The sequence below is a fragment of the Acanthochromis polyacanthus genome, chromosome 2 (genome assembly GCF_021347895.1).
Source record: "Acanthochromis polyacanthus isolate Apoly-LR-REF ecotype Palm Island chromosome 2, KAUST_Apoly_ChrSc, whole genome shotgun sequence".
Taxonomy (NCBI): domain Eukaryota; kingdom Metazoa; phylum Chordata; class Actinopteri; family Pomacentridae; genus Acanthochromis; species Acanthochromis polyacanthus.
In genome coordinates, this window is record NC_067114.1 from 16825101 (window position 1) to 16844164 (window position 19064).

The 19064-nt window shown below is 40.2% G+C and overlaps 1 protein-coding gene across 3 annotated transcripts in view; it reads right to left on the reverse strand.

The window, feature by feature from the left end:
• Positions 1 to 19064, reverse strand: part of kif26ba (kinesin family member 26Ba) — a 106911-nt gene that overhangs the window by 51279 nt on the left and 36568 nt on the right. For all 3 annotated transcript variants that reach the window (XM_051959781.1, XM_051959784.1, XM_051959778.1), the window contains exons 4-5: positions 12355 to 12536; positions 6110 to 6317 (exon numbers count right to left, since the gene is read on the reverse strand). In XM_051959781.1, the coding sequence (XP_051815741.1) occupies positions 6110 to 6317; positions 12355 to 12536 (390 nt within the window). The remainder of the gene's footprint in view (positions 1 to 6109; positions 6318 to 12354; positions 12537 to 19064) is intronic.

Genomic DNA, 19064 nt, shown 5'->3' on the forward strand with positions numbered 1-19064 from the left:
GCTGCAGAGATGAAAGAGGAGGAGGAATAAAAAGGCTCCCGTAGTTCTTCATTGCCATTCAAATGTGGAGAAAAGCAGAGACTGAAGAGATATAAGGGATGGAGAGATAAGACTTATCCATCCACTAGATAAGAGAGATAAGCTGAAGATAGCTTTTGAGGGGAGAGGAAACGACAGGAGAAAGAGCCCCATATTAACCTTCATAACATTTCTAATAATATTTCCCATCCATCTACAGACATGATAAACTGCATGTAGATCAGGTGTGATATAGACCTGCGAATGAAGTGCAGCAGAGAGCTTGAAAGGAGAGGTAAGCCCCGGGGCAACTGTGACACGCTCATGTAGTTCCAACCTGGGAGCGTCTGTTAGGTTGCATCAAGACGCAGCAGGGCTTTAAAAGCTGCTAGCATGGCTAAAGAAACAGGCAAAACCGCAACCTTACACATGATATAATACAAATATCACTATGAATCAATTGTACAAAGAAAAACAGTTAAATTTTGTCTAAGTCAACATATGTCTTTTTGTCAAATTAGGAGATGCTGTGTGGACAAGGAAATCAAATTATAATTCCATAATTTAGCAATCATAGAATCTTTACCTTATCTGAGCTCACTCACTAAAATCAGTTGGTTACATCAGTGAAGTCTAACATGACCTCTGTTGCTAATAAAACCCATTTTAAACTCAATTATTTAAGATGCATAAAAAGCAATTAAAAATCTTCTTAGTGCGACTTATCGTTCTGAATTATAGATGAAGACCTTTTTATTCAGTCACTGAAATCCTGTTTTTTCATATCTTTTCATTTTTATCTGACATTTTTAACAGTACAGATGGTTTGCAAAGTGATAATACATACACAGTTTATTTTCCTCTACTGACACACGTTTCCTCTTGTCAGCGGACTGAATGAAAGGCTCCCTACTTGATTTGATTATAGTGAGACGGAGCTCAGCAACAACATGCAGCGGAGCACCATGTATAGAAATAACAGAGGGGAGTTCGAGAGGCGGACGCCACTCCGACACATGCACCGAGGGATTCTGATTAATTTGACATTCCTATAGATGGAACCAGGCAGACCTCGCTCACTCTCTCTCTGTGTGTAACACACACAGCAGCAGCAGCATGTCCGACCTGGGCAGGTTGATTTCCCCTGGCTTTATGTGTGACGTCTCAATCTGTTTTCTGCCGTATTAACATGGGGGAGAACACTAACCCCCCATCACACTCTCAGACAAGCCCATGTATTCTACAGGATGTATCGTATACAGTTTCACCAGGGGCTTTGCTGCTTTCCTGACAGCTACACTATAATCCCATGAATTTGTGAGTATGCGAGCCTGTGTGTGAGCGTGAATGTGTGCAAATGCCATTTCAGCAGGGAGCCGACCCCCACCGCAGGTGACATTTTTGCTGGAGAAATGTCACCACAGCCATTTTCTTCCCATATGTTTGTGTGAGAATGCGTGTGTGAATGTGTGTGTGTGTGTCTGACTGTGTGTTTGGATTAGGAAACCAGCTCTGTCTAAATGCCAAAGTTCATTTTGTTAACAAGCATACCTTTACACTTTAATTTATACAAAAACGGATATGTAAAAACAATGAGCTGTGGCTAAACAGAATGTTGTAGTCCACATGATTCTTGTTTGGGATCAAGTTTCTTTATGCTAAACTAAGCTAACCATCTTCTGGATCATATTCAGTGGGCAGATATGAGGTTGGTTTTGATAGTCACAGAGGATTCAGGCTGCCACCAGAGCAAAGCTGATCCATATCTTTATTGTAGCTGGACAGTCTTCATCAAAGGTCCACCATTACACACAGATCACACCAGAATATTGCTGTGAGGAGTCCACATGACTGTGAACAGAGGGTAGGAGGTGTCTCAGAGTTGTAGCTACACAGTTGTAGCAGTGCATGTTGGTACACCTCTATTACAAGATCACAGAAAGTCAAAGATCAGAAATTATATAATGGGAGGTGGAAAGAGAGACTGTGTGAAGATGGCTATATAGTTTCTCTTTAGGGGTCGATAATGTAATCATTTGTTGTGAGTGTGTGAGGGCGCTTGTAAATATGTGAGTGTGAATCTGTCTCCTTGACAACTGAGAAGACATCTGTCATCTCCATATGGAGAGAACCAGAGTTGGAGACTCGAAGACGAGACAAAGTGGAAAACACAACACATTTAATAATCAGTTAGATAAAAAGATCAAAAAAATGTGTAACACCACAATTGGAACTCATGAGAAAGCATAATTTTACTCATGCAACATGTCTTGTTCAAAATAACCAGATTTCTATCCATTTACCCTTGAAATTAAAGAAAGTAATTAACTGTAACATTTAGAGAATGACTGATTTTTATAATGGTTATTTGTTTGCAAGCAGATGGGGAGAAAGATGAGAGCAAAGATCACAAACCAGATCCAAAATGTAATACTGACAGTTTGGGGAATTTAGATCCGAGGCAATTTATTCAAATATTGGTAGATGAGGATTTAATTTCATTGTATTATCGTAAATATTTTCTCAGTGTTAAAAGGTTTTCTGACCGTCATTCTGGATTAATTAGTAGTAGCATTTTACTACATCCCATTGCAAATGTAACAGAATTGGTACGAGAGAGTGGGTTTGGGTCTCATCTGGTGTTTAATATGAATGCCACACACATATTTTCACACATACTTAAATTGCAAAGTGACAGAGAGCCAAATGGTTGCAACACATGGCAGATACCCAGAGTGTCCCTGGTTCAAAACAAGCTTTTGCTGCCCCTCTGTCTCCTTTGGTGTCTATCTGCACTTTACTACCAACGGTCCAGTAAATGTGAAAAACGTCAAAAATAAATAAATAAATAAAAATCACAGCTCCTTCTGTCACACATGTATGCAAATTTACCCACACAGAAATTGGTTAATGAGAGCCCATAGACAAAATATACACACCCAGTTGTGATGCGGTTCACCCGTGTGATTCTCACACCTATGAGCACATGTACACGAAACAGGACAAGTGGGGTTCCCTTCTTTCTCTGTGTGTGGTAATCGACAGTTGTTTGATGTCTGTGTGATTTTGTCCTCCAAAGTCATTCTTTTTCTAGCAGTGAGGACACACACACACACACACACACACACACACACACACACACACACACACACACACACACACACACACACACACACACACACACACACACAGAGTCACTGAGCCTCTCACTCAAACTGTGGAGGAGGGGGCACTAAAAACTCATTACATGGACGATCAATATTGCACACACTTGAGAAGAAAGTGTGTGTGTGCCCTGCCTGCACCCACAACACGCACACACACACGTGTTCCATCAACCGCTGGCAACGGTGACAGATGACTTTTGTCAGCCTGAGACATGTTACCGTGGTAACCATTAGGTTACATTTTGGTATGGTGCAGCAAGACAGATGCACACGCACATTTATAAACCAGCAGACACATTTAGATAAACTGGTCAAGGTCATGACAAAATACTACAGCTCAATATTTTAGCACATTCCAGTACTTTGTGGCGTCACTCCAGTGCCTGTCCAGTTATTGAATAAATCCCTTAGAACTAAAATTCTACGTGTTGCAGTTTTCAAGATCCTCCTTTTACAGGACACAACAACAACGTCCAGGATAGCTACCTAGCACACGAAAATTTCAAGTTTTGTTTTGACTGTACCGTAAGGTGACCCTGGTTTTGGTGGGTTATTCCATTTACTGGCAGTGTTCATCTCTCTGTTTGTTAGTGTTCCACCCAAACAACTCCACCTGTCAACATTTTGAGAGAACACCAAAGCAGCATCCTTTACTTAGTTTCAACCAAGAAAACTGTGATTGGTTTAAAGAAATACAAACCAGCCAGTGTTCTTTATTCCCATAGCAGAACGATAGTGTGATGCTGCAAGACCATTATGTACTACAAAATGATCTGGCTAATCGAGATTACATCTTTTTTTTCTCTTGAAAATAAATTATTTCTACTTTAAAATGGCTGAGATGTAACTCTACATCACTGCTTCCTCTAGAATGGGCAGATCTATGACGTGTCTGTCTCTCTCTCCCCCTTTGCCCCATCTCACTTGTGGAGGACACCAGCTAACCTGATTCTGTTTCAGCACTGTAAAACTACTCTCCATTACACAATGGATATGGAAGGCTCCATGCCACAAGCTAAGAAGATTGGGTTCTTTAGTTTTTTTGTTTTTGTTTTTTTACAAATGAAACCACAAACGTCTGAAACTGTTATCAGTACACTGTAGTTCAAAGGGGATGTACTCAACCATGGGGTTAATTATTTGTCTTTTAGCATATAAACAACATACTATAAGGATGTGGTAAAGGCAAAAAAAATTTAACTCTGAACTCTATCAAAATTAAGTGATATACACATCAATATATAGTCATATACTGATATTTTTTTAAATATATGGAGGAGTTTTTTGGTGGGTTTTGTATATGGTTTCAATACCACAAACCTGGAGTTTTTCTAGATAAAGGTAAATCTCATCTCACTGTTTCTGCAAACACAAGGCTGGAAGATAAGACGCCTTTTTCAAGGTTCTGGATACCAGAACATTTGTTCCATGCACCAGTTTCATAATGTTATGCTACCAACATCTGCTACTTTCAACAAGCCCTCAAACTCATACGACCACACAGGTCGTATGTATGGTGCCAATGAATACGACCCATAAGAGCGTATTTAGGTTAGCGCCCCTATGGGGGACAGGAAGGCATTACGGGATTTAATTCGAGAAACGGCTTTTCCCTCACTTTCGCAAGACGGGTTTAGGGTTATGGTTATGATTATGGTTAGGGTTAGGGTTAGTGTTAGGTCAAAGTTTGTTCATGGTGACGTTTCAGGTGAGACACCGGAGTGTCGATATTTACTCAACCGCAAGAGGTCGCTTAACTTCAAAACGAAACACTTGGTCGTAAAACGGGCGTGTACAGACAACCTATGTGGTTGTTTTTTCAAGGAGGACAGTCTCGCTACTTTACCTGGTATTCCATCACTAAGTTGTCTTACACTTAACTGGCTCCTGGATCCAGAGTTGTCTGGTGGAAAGTCAGATCTGGTAAAATGCTTTGAAGTATGGATCTGTTTGTGTGGTAATCAATTTTTTGCCATGAAAAATATTTTTATGGAAGTGTTTTATATTAAATTGTGGTGTATTGACTTGTTTTATTTTGATTTGGTTTGATTTTAAAATGGGGTATGTGGTGCTCCTCCCACTGTCTTGAAAATGATCCTAGCTTGTCAAAGAAAGCAATCGGCAGACTGTCATCTGAGGATCTTCAGGTTATTCAGTTCATCTGGACCTTCAAGGTTATAAAAGTTGGCATATGTTTTATCTTTGTCTCTGTTCCAGCAACGTGACATCAGCTTTCTTTTGTGTTTTTGTGTTCAACACCTCCACATGGCACATATTCATTCACTGCTTGCATTGCTGTTATTGCTGACTTTCATACTCCATTGTTAATCTAAACAAATCCCTCGCATGTACTCCCTATTTGTCATTTTCTTTGAGTCAGTTTGTGACTCTAACCAAACTAAACATTGCTGAAATTAGCTATGCTATGAAGTCACAAAATGTTTGACTTGATTGTGGATTCATGTGTTGTGATCAGACAGTTTTGCTCTCAGAGTTGACATCTACAATAATATCTTTATACTAAACCAAGTGTCTCTGACAGATCTGCGCTGAGATGTTTGCTGTGGTAGATTACATTTCATAAGCGAAAAAAACACACAAGCTGACAAGCATCAAAAACAATGTGGCAGCAACAGATATTCTCAAAAACATTTTGTGGAGTGATGACATTGAGTGGGATCTAAATTATAACAACACCGGATACCAAAGATAGTGATGCAAGAGAATGAATATCCAAAGGAAGACTCCAAATTACGTCCTCTATATGAACTAAGGGGCACACATAAACTATTCCCAGTGCAAAGCCACAAATACAAATGTACTCTAGAAATACAGAACTACAGTAAATGACACTTGTTTTGATTGTCTAGATTGGGTGCCAGACTAACGTTTCTGAAAACGTAAGTAGAAAAAAATCCTATTACCTTTCCAAGCCCAGGTGTATCTTTGATCTTGTTGGCTGCACGGAGGAGGCAAGGTGGAGCCGGAGGAGGTGCCATCGATAGGGCGGAGCTGAAGTTGGTGGGGAACAAATGTGGGTCACATGATAGTGATGATGACGCCACTGGGGCTGTGACTGCCACCGTCTTCTGCTTCTTCTTCTTGGATGCTAAGTTCAACTTTTGTGCAGCTCTGATAGAGAGAAGCAGAGAAGAAGAAGAAATTACATCCTATACTTTACCGCAGTACAACCCTGGGAAATAAGCTAATTGCAAATAGAAGTCAATTACACACCCTTCAACACACGCACACACTGAGACACACGCGTACACACTTCTGTTTACATATGTACCAACATCTGGATGGGGAGTGGTTCATTTCCCTTCTTGCTACTCAATTCCCTGCGGCACTGAGCTCGAAAGGAGCCACCAAAATTATATTTATATATACTTCATCTTCCCTGCGCTCACATTCTCCTCGCTCCTCTCGCTTTAACTTCAACTTCTAGATCTCGCTTCTTTCTCTGCTCCCTCTGTTTTTGTTCTCTCCTTTCTCACTTCAACACTGCAGGTTCGGTCTGTCTGCTTGTCTCAGTACCACAGTACTTCACACCATTTTTAGTCTCTAACTTTTTTCCACCCTTTTATAACTTTCTTTCTTTCTTCCCCAGCAGAAATATTCCACATCTATACAGCAGACCGAATTTCTGCTTTAACCTACTTGAAAAATATTTTATAGAAAAGAAGAGACAGTTAACAAAAACTCCACCAATTTCCTCCCCCTCTCTCCTTTTTGTCTTTGTCGAGACAGTCATGGTCAAATCTAAGTGTTTTTCTACTGTATTTAAGCTTAAAAACATGCATATTTGCAAGTGTATGATGAGAATAATTATGTGGTGACAGTGTGTAGCTATCAATTGCTGTCAAACTGTTATTTGTACAGAGTCTATGCACAATAGCACTTCATAAACTAAATCCTAATAAATTATGCAATATTTTTATTTTTCTAAACCCAGTTTGTGTCAATATAATTTACTGGCTGTGGACAAAGACAAAAGAGGTTAAGTGAGGGAAGACCAGTGAATCTGCGAGCAATAATTCACCTCAGTGATTTACTGTCCGTAAAAAAAATTCAGTCTTCGATCTGTCACTGTATCTCCTCTTGTGGAATTTGAGAAGCCACAATTGAAAGAGGCAGATTTCTTACCTTAACACGCAGCAGCAACATTAACAATACGATGAACTAAAAGAGCTCTAAAGCAGCTCTGGCAGGGATTCCCACTCTGTTCTGCTTTAATCTATCCTCACATATATTTCGAAGATTATAAAAAGAGAGAAAGAGAGGCCTTCCGCACTGACACGCTCTCTGTCAAAGAGTCATATTCTCACACCATTGGCTTTCAATTAACTGCGGCAGGTTACAGAAATGAGAGCGAGGGAGAGAGTCAGCGAAAGGGGGAGAGAGAGAGAAGCAGAGGAATGGGGGAGGAAGAGAGATGTGGATCCAGTGACCCATGGAACGACGAAACATTTCACCATTTGACTAGCTCGCCCAGGAGATTTGTGTGCGAATCAGTGTGTGTGTGTGTGTGTGTGTGTACACGTGTGTGTTTGTGGCAGTGAATGTGTGTGCGAGTGCATGCTGTATGAAACAGGCCTCCACGAGAGGACTAATTGGTTTTTCACTGTGTGCCAGCTAAGCTTACATATTGCTGAAAATGCATTCAAAAGCAATTACTAGTTTTCCTAGTACATCAATGTAATGCTTAAAGCCTTCAGAATATAGAAAAAAAAGTTAGCCAGGTGAAGAATTTACTTAAGCTTAATAATGGTATTATTCATTTTATCCCTAAAGGAAGAACAAGACGATTTCATTTTTAGACGTTTAAATTTAAATCTACCGTTGAATTTTTATGGAACATAAAGAAGAGACTGCTGCAGTGCTGCTGATGGGTGCAGGAGGAGATAATGACAATGATCGATTCATGGACGGTTACTCTGCTGCTGGAGATTCCTACTTGTAGCATGCACTGCTCACAGCTCAGCATTTTTCCATTCTTCTGTGCATATTCACTCATTTATGAACTATAGCTGCTCACTGGACAAAACATTTAAGCGCCTTTTTTGTGACTGTGTTCATAATACATCTTTTAAATCTACTAGCCACTTCAGTTTCATGAGTCAAGCTATGCATGTATTGATATGTGTGCATTTATACTATCACCCTCTTATTATTTATTATATTCACTCACCCTGACTGCTTTAATCTGTTGTGCAACTGAAGCGTGGTAGACACACACAAACACAAAAACACACACACACGCACATGCCACCTAACTGGTAGCGTTTAATGACAAGTGGCCAGGGATTTGGGATAAGTGGATCTATTCCAATCTAACCCTATAGTGAAGGGCACTTGTTTTCCATCAATCAGCTCCATCTATCTATCCATCTGCTCTTCCTCTGTCCTTTCACCTCCTCCATTACCTTCATTCCTCCACTCTACTCTCCCCTTCACTTCCCTCCTATTATTTCTATCCCTCTCTCTCCACACCCATCCCCATTGTGTCTCCTAAATTTTATTCTTCTCTCTCATTATTTTTTTATCCTCCATCCTTTGCCATCCCCCTTTGCCTTCCTCTCTGCCCTCCACGCAGCCAGCCATCTGTCCCACCATCCATTCAGCCTTCCTTACATGTATTGATTTCCTCAGCCATCGCTGCCTCTCTTCTTTTCCTCTGTCCCTTCCAGAGACTTTTCTCTTGTTAAAAAGCAGCACAGGTCAGAAATTGTCCAGCTAGTAACATGCAGCGGCTTTGTCTTCTTCTTCCTAGCTACAAACACTTTCACTTAAAACATACACACACACACACACACACACACACACACACACACACACACGGATGACTGATTTATGGCTGCTGTCCCTATGGCTGTGTTGTTGGTTTGGAAGCTAATTACATTCTATTTAGCAGAGAGTCAGTGGAGAGAGATACAGGCAGAGGCAGAGAGTGATGGTGTGTGTGCCGGAGTGTGTTTGTGTGTGATGTGGAAGGTCAGTCAGACTAGCACAGACACAAGACGGACTTTCCTGACATTATCTATCGACAAGTACACGTAGTGGCAGTGCACAATTGACACACTTCTTGCTGCCTGTTAAGACGCCACCATGGAAGCTGCACTGTCCCATACAAGCAGGAATTATAAAAGATTAATACACTGTGTTCGACATGGAGTTAGAATTTTCCACGAGGTGCTTCTGAATCCTGAAATACACAATGCTGGTTGTTATGCTGCACATAACTGAGCTGGTCATTTGTTTGCCTGAAGGATATGTGCAGTAAAAAGCAGCAGCTTTACACGTTGTAAAATGTCTTTCCACTTTCTCGTGAAATTTATTTATATTGCAAGGCGGGAAATTGATGTTTGCAAGCAGTCACTGCTCAAATGGATGGAAGGAAATGCTAATGTTGAAAACACTGGGGCCACTTGAAGAGCAAATGAGCTTCTTCCTCCACATGCCAGGACCAAAAGCAACCACTTTCAATTACTGTTAAATGACACATGAGTAAATAAAACAATATATATCTTGATATAACAATTTGCTCACCACTGACCAGCTATTAAACCATTAACCCACCATTACAATGGGTGTCTAATTGGTGCTCAATTATCATTTGATGGAAAATTTCTTTTTCAAGACGAGGCAGCAGTAGGTGAGCAGGAGCAGAAATAGAGGCAGCCACCCCCAGTGTCGCTGCCATCCTGCATCCAAAATAACAATGCCTCCCCAATTTACCAATTCACATGGGACCTATTCATTTACTCAGCAACCCCCAGCAACCCCCAGCAGCACACACACACACACACATACTTGCATACAGCCAGCCAAATCCCCAAAGATCCAATCCTTGGAGCATGCAGTAAAAAATTCCTGCACTGATAGGAACTCCCTTCCCCCAGTGAGTAAGAGCATTCACACACAACAGCGTGTCTCTATCCTCCAGCCCAGCGTCCCCAGAGGGCCACTGCAGCACAAGGAAGACGTAGCGCTACTGTACGAGTGTGACATATTCACAGACAGACTGGTGCTAATGAAGGATATTACTCACATGCACATTAGCAGAGGTAAAAGAAAGGTCAGCATGAAAACTGAGAAATTGTTGGAAAAAGAGGAGGAGAGAGGTACAAAAGAACATGCTACAAATGCGTGGGAGAAAGAGGAGAGCACAAGAGAAGGCAATTAAGTGAAAACAGGAGAGGTGTGAGAGAGGATAGACAGAGGAGGATGAGGAGAAAGAATGAATGAGGGGGATCAGGTGAGAGGAGATGTGGTGGTGTGCACAGGGATTTTGCTGTGCGCACACTGCGAGCAAAAGGGAGATTTTGTGTGTACGTGCGTGTGTGTGTGTGATAAGAGTGTCTGCATGCAGTGCACGTCTGAGAGTAAAGACCAAGACAGGAATAGGATTTAGCAGCACCGCATGGCTGCATCCTCTGACCATAAACACTCACACATACACACATTACAAAGAACAAGCTGAAATCCTACGCAGACACAAATGGCAGGAAATTGAGATGACCTGTGCATATGAAGTGTTGAACAGCAGAAAGAACAGACACTAGCTGTGTTTCCGTATAATTATCGTCTGAACCGACACTTCAGAGCCAGACACACGCAGAGACACACATCCATACTCAGTGACACCTGCGCCATTAAACAAACCAGACTCTTTCACTCACAGGGTTTCGTGCTCGTAAATCGACCAAAGACAGCTGGCTGTATGTTTGGAATGTCAACCAGATGTGTGTGTGTTTGTGTAAAATGGCCCTGATACCTGACAGTTCAGGAGGTCACAGGAAGAAAGCTGGAGAGGGAGAGCGTGTGCGCATGTGTTTGCGTGTGTTCCCATACAATTTACGAGTTGCGCCTGGTTGCTGGAGGTTTGACAGACAGACAGCATTATGTCTGCTGAACTGAAGCCTGACAGGTATATATCAAACACACACACACACGCACACGCACACGCACACTCCATTGTGTGCACATTTAGAGAAGTGAGGACAAGTGAGAAGGTGTGAAAGTGAGAAGAAAAACTATCAGTGTCATTTACAATGTCATTTAAAGAAGCTCATTAGATGTGACATCCTAGCAATGCTCCATACACTGTGACACACTCGTGGTCTGGTGTTACCCATGAATAATTTACTCATTCATTTTAAGCTTGCCGTGTTTTTTCATCTATTATTTATCCATATCACCAGTGTCTTATTTATGTTGTGCCGCTCTGAATTTCTCCACATTAGATCGCACAAAGAGATAAGTACAACGTACAATAGCATTCCATTTTCCAACCATCTTCAGTTTACAGAGTGGTTATTTGTCAGTTAATTCTTCTATTCTTTCTGCTTTATTAGACTAATTGAGGAACACCAGAGCAGAACAGTCTGAATAAGGGGATCTCTGGACTTTTAAACCCAGGAGGAACTAAGTCCAATGATTAATCTTGCACAAATGAGCTAATAAGGGGTTTGTCTGATCCTTGGTGAACTTAAAGATCCCCTTTGGTGAAAGTCAGGCTTTTTTTAAAACCTTGTTCACATTTCCATATTGTGTTGGTGCAGTGAGTGGGGAAGAGGGGGATGTAGAGAGGCACATGAACTTTATAGATTTGCTTTGTAGATTTGCACATTCAAAGGGGGAGAGGGGCAAAGAGTCGCATTAATGCGATTTTAGGTCAGGAAGAAAGAAACCTAAATATGGAACTTTTTATGCACAGAAATTAGTTTTTAATAGCTGTTTTAATAAAATCTAAAAAGAGTCATTCTTGTGACATTAAGCAAAGGTCAGCACTACAGTTTTGTGATTAGTATTGCAAGATTTTGTGGCTCTGTATGACTCACTACAAGCATTTGTGGATGTCTTTTGTCTTATTTCGTCTGTATTTCTCTCATTTTAGTCAAATGTAAACACAAAAAACAACTATAGAAAAATGTAGCAAGCCAGACACATCAGGAGATCTGGAAAGACAAATTCAGTATTGCATCTGATTAAACTTAATGAATTGTTGAGGCCAAAATCAGGCCACAATCTCTGCCTGAGAAAACTAAGTGAACCGATCAGATGAATCAGGAGGTCAGAAACAGGTGTTGTTCCTGTCATTCATCACTTCACTGGGTAAAGTGGATGAATGATCTGTCAGCGGTGTTTTGATGTGAAAGCATCTCACCTGGCAAAGAAAGATGCAGCGGCGGAGGTGGTGGTTGGGGCTGTGGTGGTTACAGCTGGAGTGTGAGACGGAGAGTTTGTGTGTGACGATGGATTTGTGTGGGAAGGAGAGTTTGTGTTGTAGCGGTTCAAAGCAGCTTCAGTCAGTCCTTCTCTAGAAGCCTCCGAGATCATCTGGGAGATCTGATGAGAGACAGAAAGAGAGAGAGAGAGGTTTTATTATAGATCACAAAAATTACAAAGGTTAGGAGAGTAGATAAAAATCAAATTGACTGACATACTGTGGGTGGACATTTTACAAAAAAGGTTTAAGATTATATGTCTGGTTTGGTGAATTACACAGTACAGATTCACACTCACTGATCACAAGTGTAGTCAGTTGGACAACAGGCCAGGGAGAATTAAAATATTAGCTCCTGAAGTGATGTGCTTTGCGTGTGGTTGTGTTTTGCCATTTATGATCGGATCTGGTGAAAAAAAAACCCATAGGCAACTACTAAGACGGGAAACAAACAAAAAACAGAACAAACTTGGGATTCTCCACAAAGTCACTCTATCATCCTCTTCTCCCCCATTTAGACGGATATGATAAGAGTTTTCCTCCCGGTTGCTTTCATCATGTTAACTGTATCCATGTCCTTCATGACACACAGATCACACACATCACAGTTTATCTCTGCCCTTGTCTTTTCCAGATGGTCAGATAAGAGAACACAGTCTGGTTTCCCACACCCATTTGGTTTCCTGTTAAATGATAATTTACTGTTTGTCCATTCATTTGTTTTTTTCTGGTTCATTTCCAAAAGCCTTGCAACAATGTCAAACACTCCTTTTCTTACTTGCACATGTTTGTATGCATTCTGAGAAAGAAGTTCAACTTTTGGAGTAATGCAGCTAACGCAGTGTGTATATGTGTGTTTGTGTGTTTTCCTTGGCAGACCGACAGCAGATAAACTCTCCAGTGATCACAGTGGACCAGCAGCAGAATGCCGTGTAGGTCCCAGATAGACAGAAACAAACAAACAAGCACACCCTAATCCTGGTTTCCTTCTTTTGACCTCCTGACTTTTTCTCTCTTGTACTTTTTCCTCTTCCTCCCTATTCCAGCCCTCCCAGGGTTCTATCTTGTTTCATTCTCTCATCCGACTCAAGCTATTCAGATTTGTGGTTTATTATTAGATCATCACTCACAGCATTTGTGCTTTTTTTGAATTATTCAGGGAAGACAGTCGAGGAGGACGAAGAGAAAGACCTTCGACCTTATAACACTGTGAAGAAATGAAATTTTCTGGCCTGACTGAGTTACTGTTTCATTAAATGTATACCGAGGTGGCTGGTAGAAAGAGGCTGCTGCTGTCCCTGGTTCATAGTATTATTTATTTTCTGTTTGGTTGCTTGTTTAAAATACAAACATGCTCAATATGAGTAACATAAGGCACATTAATCATGACTGTTAAGGGACAGAAATGCTGCAGTAGTGTCCTGCTTGTCTATAAACCCCATAGTGTACAAAAGAAAATGACGGAAGGAGCACCGTGACATCACACATTGGTTTGTAGACAAAAGCACTGAAGCTCTGAATATGGATTTTAACCGTCACTGTCTTGGGATAGATATGACGAAGAACTCAAGGACACTATGCATGTCAATACATTAGTGACATATGAGTGAGTAGAAACACAGAATAAGACTACCTGCTTTATTATTTTACTGCAAATGAGGCCTTAATTTACAAAACGAATGTAATGTTGTATTGAAGGAGTCTTAAAACTAGCAATTGAGACCATACTCTCATTAGGGAAAAATTTACTGAGGTAATAAATGAAGTGAAGAGTATAGTCATTTACATGTAGACTTCTATACATTAAGACCTCTTTTTGCAGCCAGATGAGTCGCCTCCTGCTGGCTGTTAGAAAGAATGCAGACTTCAGTCACTTCACTTCTGCATTGACTTCACTCTTCAGACCCAGATCCTACATCCGTCTTTTACATACAATCAATGCTCTGTACAGCTTCTTCTTCTGGGGGCAACAGAATCATCACCCACTCAGTGCAGTAGGTAGTTGCCATTTAACGATATCCACACAAGCCATTTTAGGCAATCAGTGTCTTCCAATCTGATTTAAAAAGGGCAATTATCCTACTGCCCTGAGCAGAATCATTAAATACTGCAGAGATGCTTCCAAAATCCATTTAAGAGAAGAACCGGGGTAGAGAAACTACAAGTAAAAGAGCGTAAAAGGCTTAAAAAAACACAGTATATAGAAATAAAGAGTGTACACAATGACAACATGGACGGTTAGTGACATGAAGCATTTATCTAGGTTGAAGATCTGTCACAGCACATTGTAGCTGCTGCAGGTCGGATCATTATTCTGCCATTCAAAAGTTTTAGTTCAGCCACTCGATATGTATTGCACAGTATATAAACTTTTCTGGCGGCATCTATTCGGCATATGTTATAAATGACGTGTGCAGAAAATGTAAAACATGTTTTTTCAACAATTTATTTTTAAATATAAATGGAAATATTTTTGATTCAAATAATCACCAAAGTAAGTCAAGCAGGTTTTAGCTTTTATACTTAACTAAAGTATAGTTTTTTATGCTGGTCTGGAGTGTTTCTAATGTTCGCTAATTGCCTTTACTATTTTCATCTGTTGTTGTTCAATCTAATCACATTAGTAAAGCAAATTAGTAAAGCATTGGACTGCATTAATTTGAATTTTTTATTACCTTGCTTTTAAGTCAGAACTTGTCAGTTACTTTGAACAGTTTAATATGGCAATTATTCCTGTATCAATTCATAATCCATTAGGCTCCATGTCAATAGAAAGAAAGTGCGAGATAAAGATTTACATTTTTTTGTCTATGTTTCAGTTATTTGCACAGCAATACCCTCTGTATGAATGTGAGCACGTGTGGAAAACATCTGGAGCTTATAACACATTTACCTGCACTGTATGTAAATATGTACTGTATGAGTTTGTCCCAGTGAACAGATTCATGTATGTACATGGCTTGTATAGGCATGTTCGTGTGTGCATGTATGTGTGTGTGTGTGTGTGTGTCTGTATGTATGTGTGTGTGTGCGCGTGTGTGTGTTTGTGTTTGTGTGTGTGTGTAGATGAAGCATTCATGACACCGATATGGATTATTGATTATAGTTCTTTATGTGCTGCCTGCAGTCAGACAGCAGACCACCTAAATCATTACCACACGCTCCACCAAAGGAACTACAGCTTTTGTGGGAGGTAATGTATGTCTATTGTGAATATGTCTGTATGTGCATGTGTCTGCACTTCTCTGCACCTGTGAGGATATGTGTGTAAATCAGCTCCACTGTCCGTGTATTTACTGCTGAGGGCTCCTGGGGTTCAAGCACGCCGTCCACTGCCTTGATAAATTACCTATTGTAAATGAGATTCCTCTATAGTTTATATACCACACTCCTTTGTGCATTTACGCCCATTTCAAATGTTCAGTTGAGGCTTACCCCTGCATTATCAAAGGAATTGTAAACATATAGAATGCAGGTCCAATGGGCTACAGGTATAGCTGCATTTGTATGGGTTACTCATAAATCCTTATGAATGAGAGGAGGGAAAATACACGCATAGAGTAAATAAAAAACCAGAGGCCCTACAGAAGGTTATGAGGCACACTGAAAAGTGAAATGAAGGTGCTTGAATAATATACACGGCCTTCAGCTTTGGCGGAGCAGGTCTGACTGCTGGGGCCAAATAGAAAGTCTAAATCCTAAAATCAGCAAAGAAACTTGATAATAATGAAGATTTTAACAAGCTAATGTGTAGCAGATATAATGATTTTAGTCTTTACAGTTGTGACTCCAAAGTGGAGCCAGAGGGCCACGACCACCCCTGAAATTTCCCTGGAACTCCAATGTCCAAGTTACAGAGAACGTCTGAGTGCAAGTGAAAGCAGCACAAGACAAAGTCACAGCTATGATTTTCAGCAGCCAGTCAGCTGTGCGCCCGTCCATAAACATCACAGAAAACACAGTTTGTGTCTTTAGTTCACGGACAAACATGTAGAATTCAAGGAGCTGAGTTGGGTGTGTTGCTTACAGCTGTTTGTAGAGTCTTTTCTATGAGTTTATTACATACCTGCAGCATCATATATTAGCAGGATCCATATGAGTGTCTTCAAAAGCAGAGTTTCATGGATTTATGTACATGGAACAACAGCAACAGCTTAAATAATTAAAAAACAGAATTATAGTATCGCTGACATGGAGATGGGATCAGTGAGGATGTAATGGTAAATGACACTGTGTGGTTTTCTTCACCTCATAGAGGTAGGCTTCTACTCAGAGTCACAGTTCTTAAGTTGCAGTTAAATAATTTGTTACATCTGGATTTATTGTTACTCAAAATATAGTCAAAATGTTTTTTGTCAGCTCAGTTCTTTTATCAAGCAGATTTTTCTGCTTTATAGCCGAATATGCATAGTGACATTAATGTGTTCATGGATGTGGTGCAGAATGTGACTTCTTTCATCAGTAAAGCAACAACTGAAATATGACAACATGTTGCCAATTAATGATGAACATACATTTTATTGTACTACAGATTGATGTAGTTTGAAAAAATATCATTAAACATGGACACAACCTTCAGAGTTACTGTCACACACGAACTGTAGAAGCATTGCTTATGGATGAACTATTTTCCTTCAAACACTTCACAGCATTTACTGTGTACACAATTAACCGAAAAAGTAAGTATTCAAGTATACTTTAAAAAAAAGTATTTCAACATGCATTTTCCTGTCTCTCATTTTGGTATAGTTTTCAATTTGCCTTCATAACACAACAGCATTTGAACAGCAAATTAATTCCTGGCTTTTGGTTTCTGGAAGACTTTCAGTGGACTCATCCGTGCACCTTTGTGGATAATCGCTATAGATGCATTTTTACTACATCTGTGTGACTATCTAAACACAACTGTAGCTTAAGTTGATAGGAACATCAGGTTTGTATGAATCTGGGCAAAAAACAAAGCATTGAAAAAATTGACAGTTTAACCTGATGATGCAAATTAGTCAGTTGGATGAGGCAGGTCATAGGACAGGTGAGGCAATGCTGCTGTAGGATCTATTTTTTTTCTCTTACTGAACTGACACTAGTGCTGTAGCTTTTGAGAGGCTTGTTTAATTCAGCTGGAAGAGGTGGATTTAGTTGACCTTTCCACTTGTGAAATTGATGTGGTTGTGCTATGCTAATTAAATTTACACTTGGCTGAGATCCAGACCACATTCAAATGTGTTTGGTGGATCTGTTTGCTTTCTGATCTCACTGTGTTCTGTGCTTTTACACCTTGAATTTCTACATGCCTAGATAAGTTATCCAGAGACAGATCATATGTTAATATCAGGTATAAATGGGGTAAAAGATCAGCTAAGCCTTAAATACAGCTCCTGTGAGGACCACTCTGTTCAAAATTTCATGGCAACCCATCCAGCAGTTGGTTGAGACATGTCAGTGACATCCCTGCCCTCCATTGCCATCTATTACCCCTCACTGCTATCAACTGCTGACAAATGCAGCAACAATTTTCACCTTTATAACACCAATAAATTTTAATGACTTTGCTGTGTGTCTCTGTATCAGGGGTGTGCTGATGGCTGCCCCATCCATCTCATTAAAGCAGCTATTGTAAGAGCTGTCAAATTAGTTCTATATCAGAACAGTGTACACAGAAAATAGATGGTCACACTTTACATTGGCGATCTATGTAAATCTGGCTAGTGCATTTACTTAGTATGCTAATGTAGCATTTTGGGTAATGTACACATTAAAGTAAACAGTTTTTGTTTGTTCTCATGAGTTCATTACACTTGCTCCATTCAGATTTTTCCCACAGGACATGAATGCTGGGCTGCTGTCTCTACATTTTACCATAAATTAGGTTGCGCTACACTGGATGAAAATTTAATGATCCCTATAGGGATATTAGGGCACAGCAGCAGAGAGAAGGATGTAGATAATAAGAGGACAAATAGAGATGGCTGAGGATAATACGACAACCAAATGTGTTGAAAGAAAATGTTGCAAATCAATAAAAGCACAGCATCTGACCATGTTTTCACAGAACACCTGGTCCTTAGATTGTATCTGTCAATGTGGAACTTTGATGTATGCGATATCAGATTTCCACAAGAAGACAGGATGAAAAAAAAGAACACTTACACATTTATGCTGTCACTCTCAGCCTCTTCCTCTACACTACATCACTTATCCACATCTCTTTCCCTGCTCTTTGAAAAAGGTAAAAGCTGCCTCATTCATCTTCATTACAACACAAACGCCATTTCCCCAGCATTCGCCCTCCTCATCTGTCTCTCTTACATTCGTTTTAGTCTTCTCACATGCGACCAACATAGAATTTGTGCCTGATATTTCATGCTTGTATAACGAGAGTGGAAGCAAAAATTGTGTATTTTTGTGTTCCATGTATCCATGTGGTCCTGTTTGCTTTTATCATAATAAACACAATCTGTAAAATGATCTAAATGCTTACTGCAGTAGATTGGAGGCGGGAAGAAAGAAGCTGTCCTTACAAAATGAAAGAAAAAGAAACAAATGAGCAGTGGTGTGTATTGATTTTACATTGGTGATACAGTTACAAAAACAGGAGTTTATGTGAGACAATGTGGGATGGAAAAGAGGGTGCATAAGTACAGAGGACA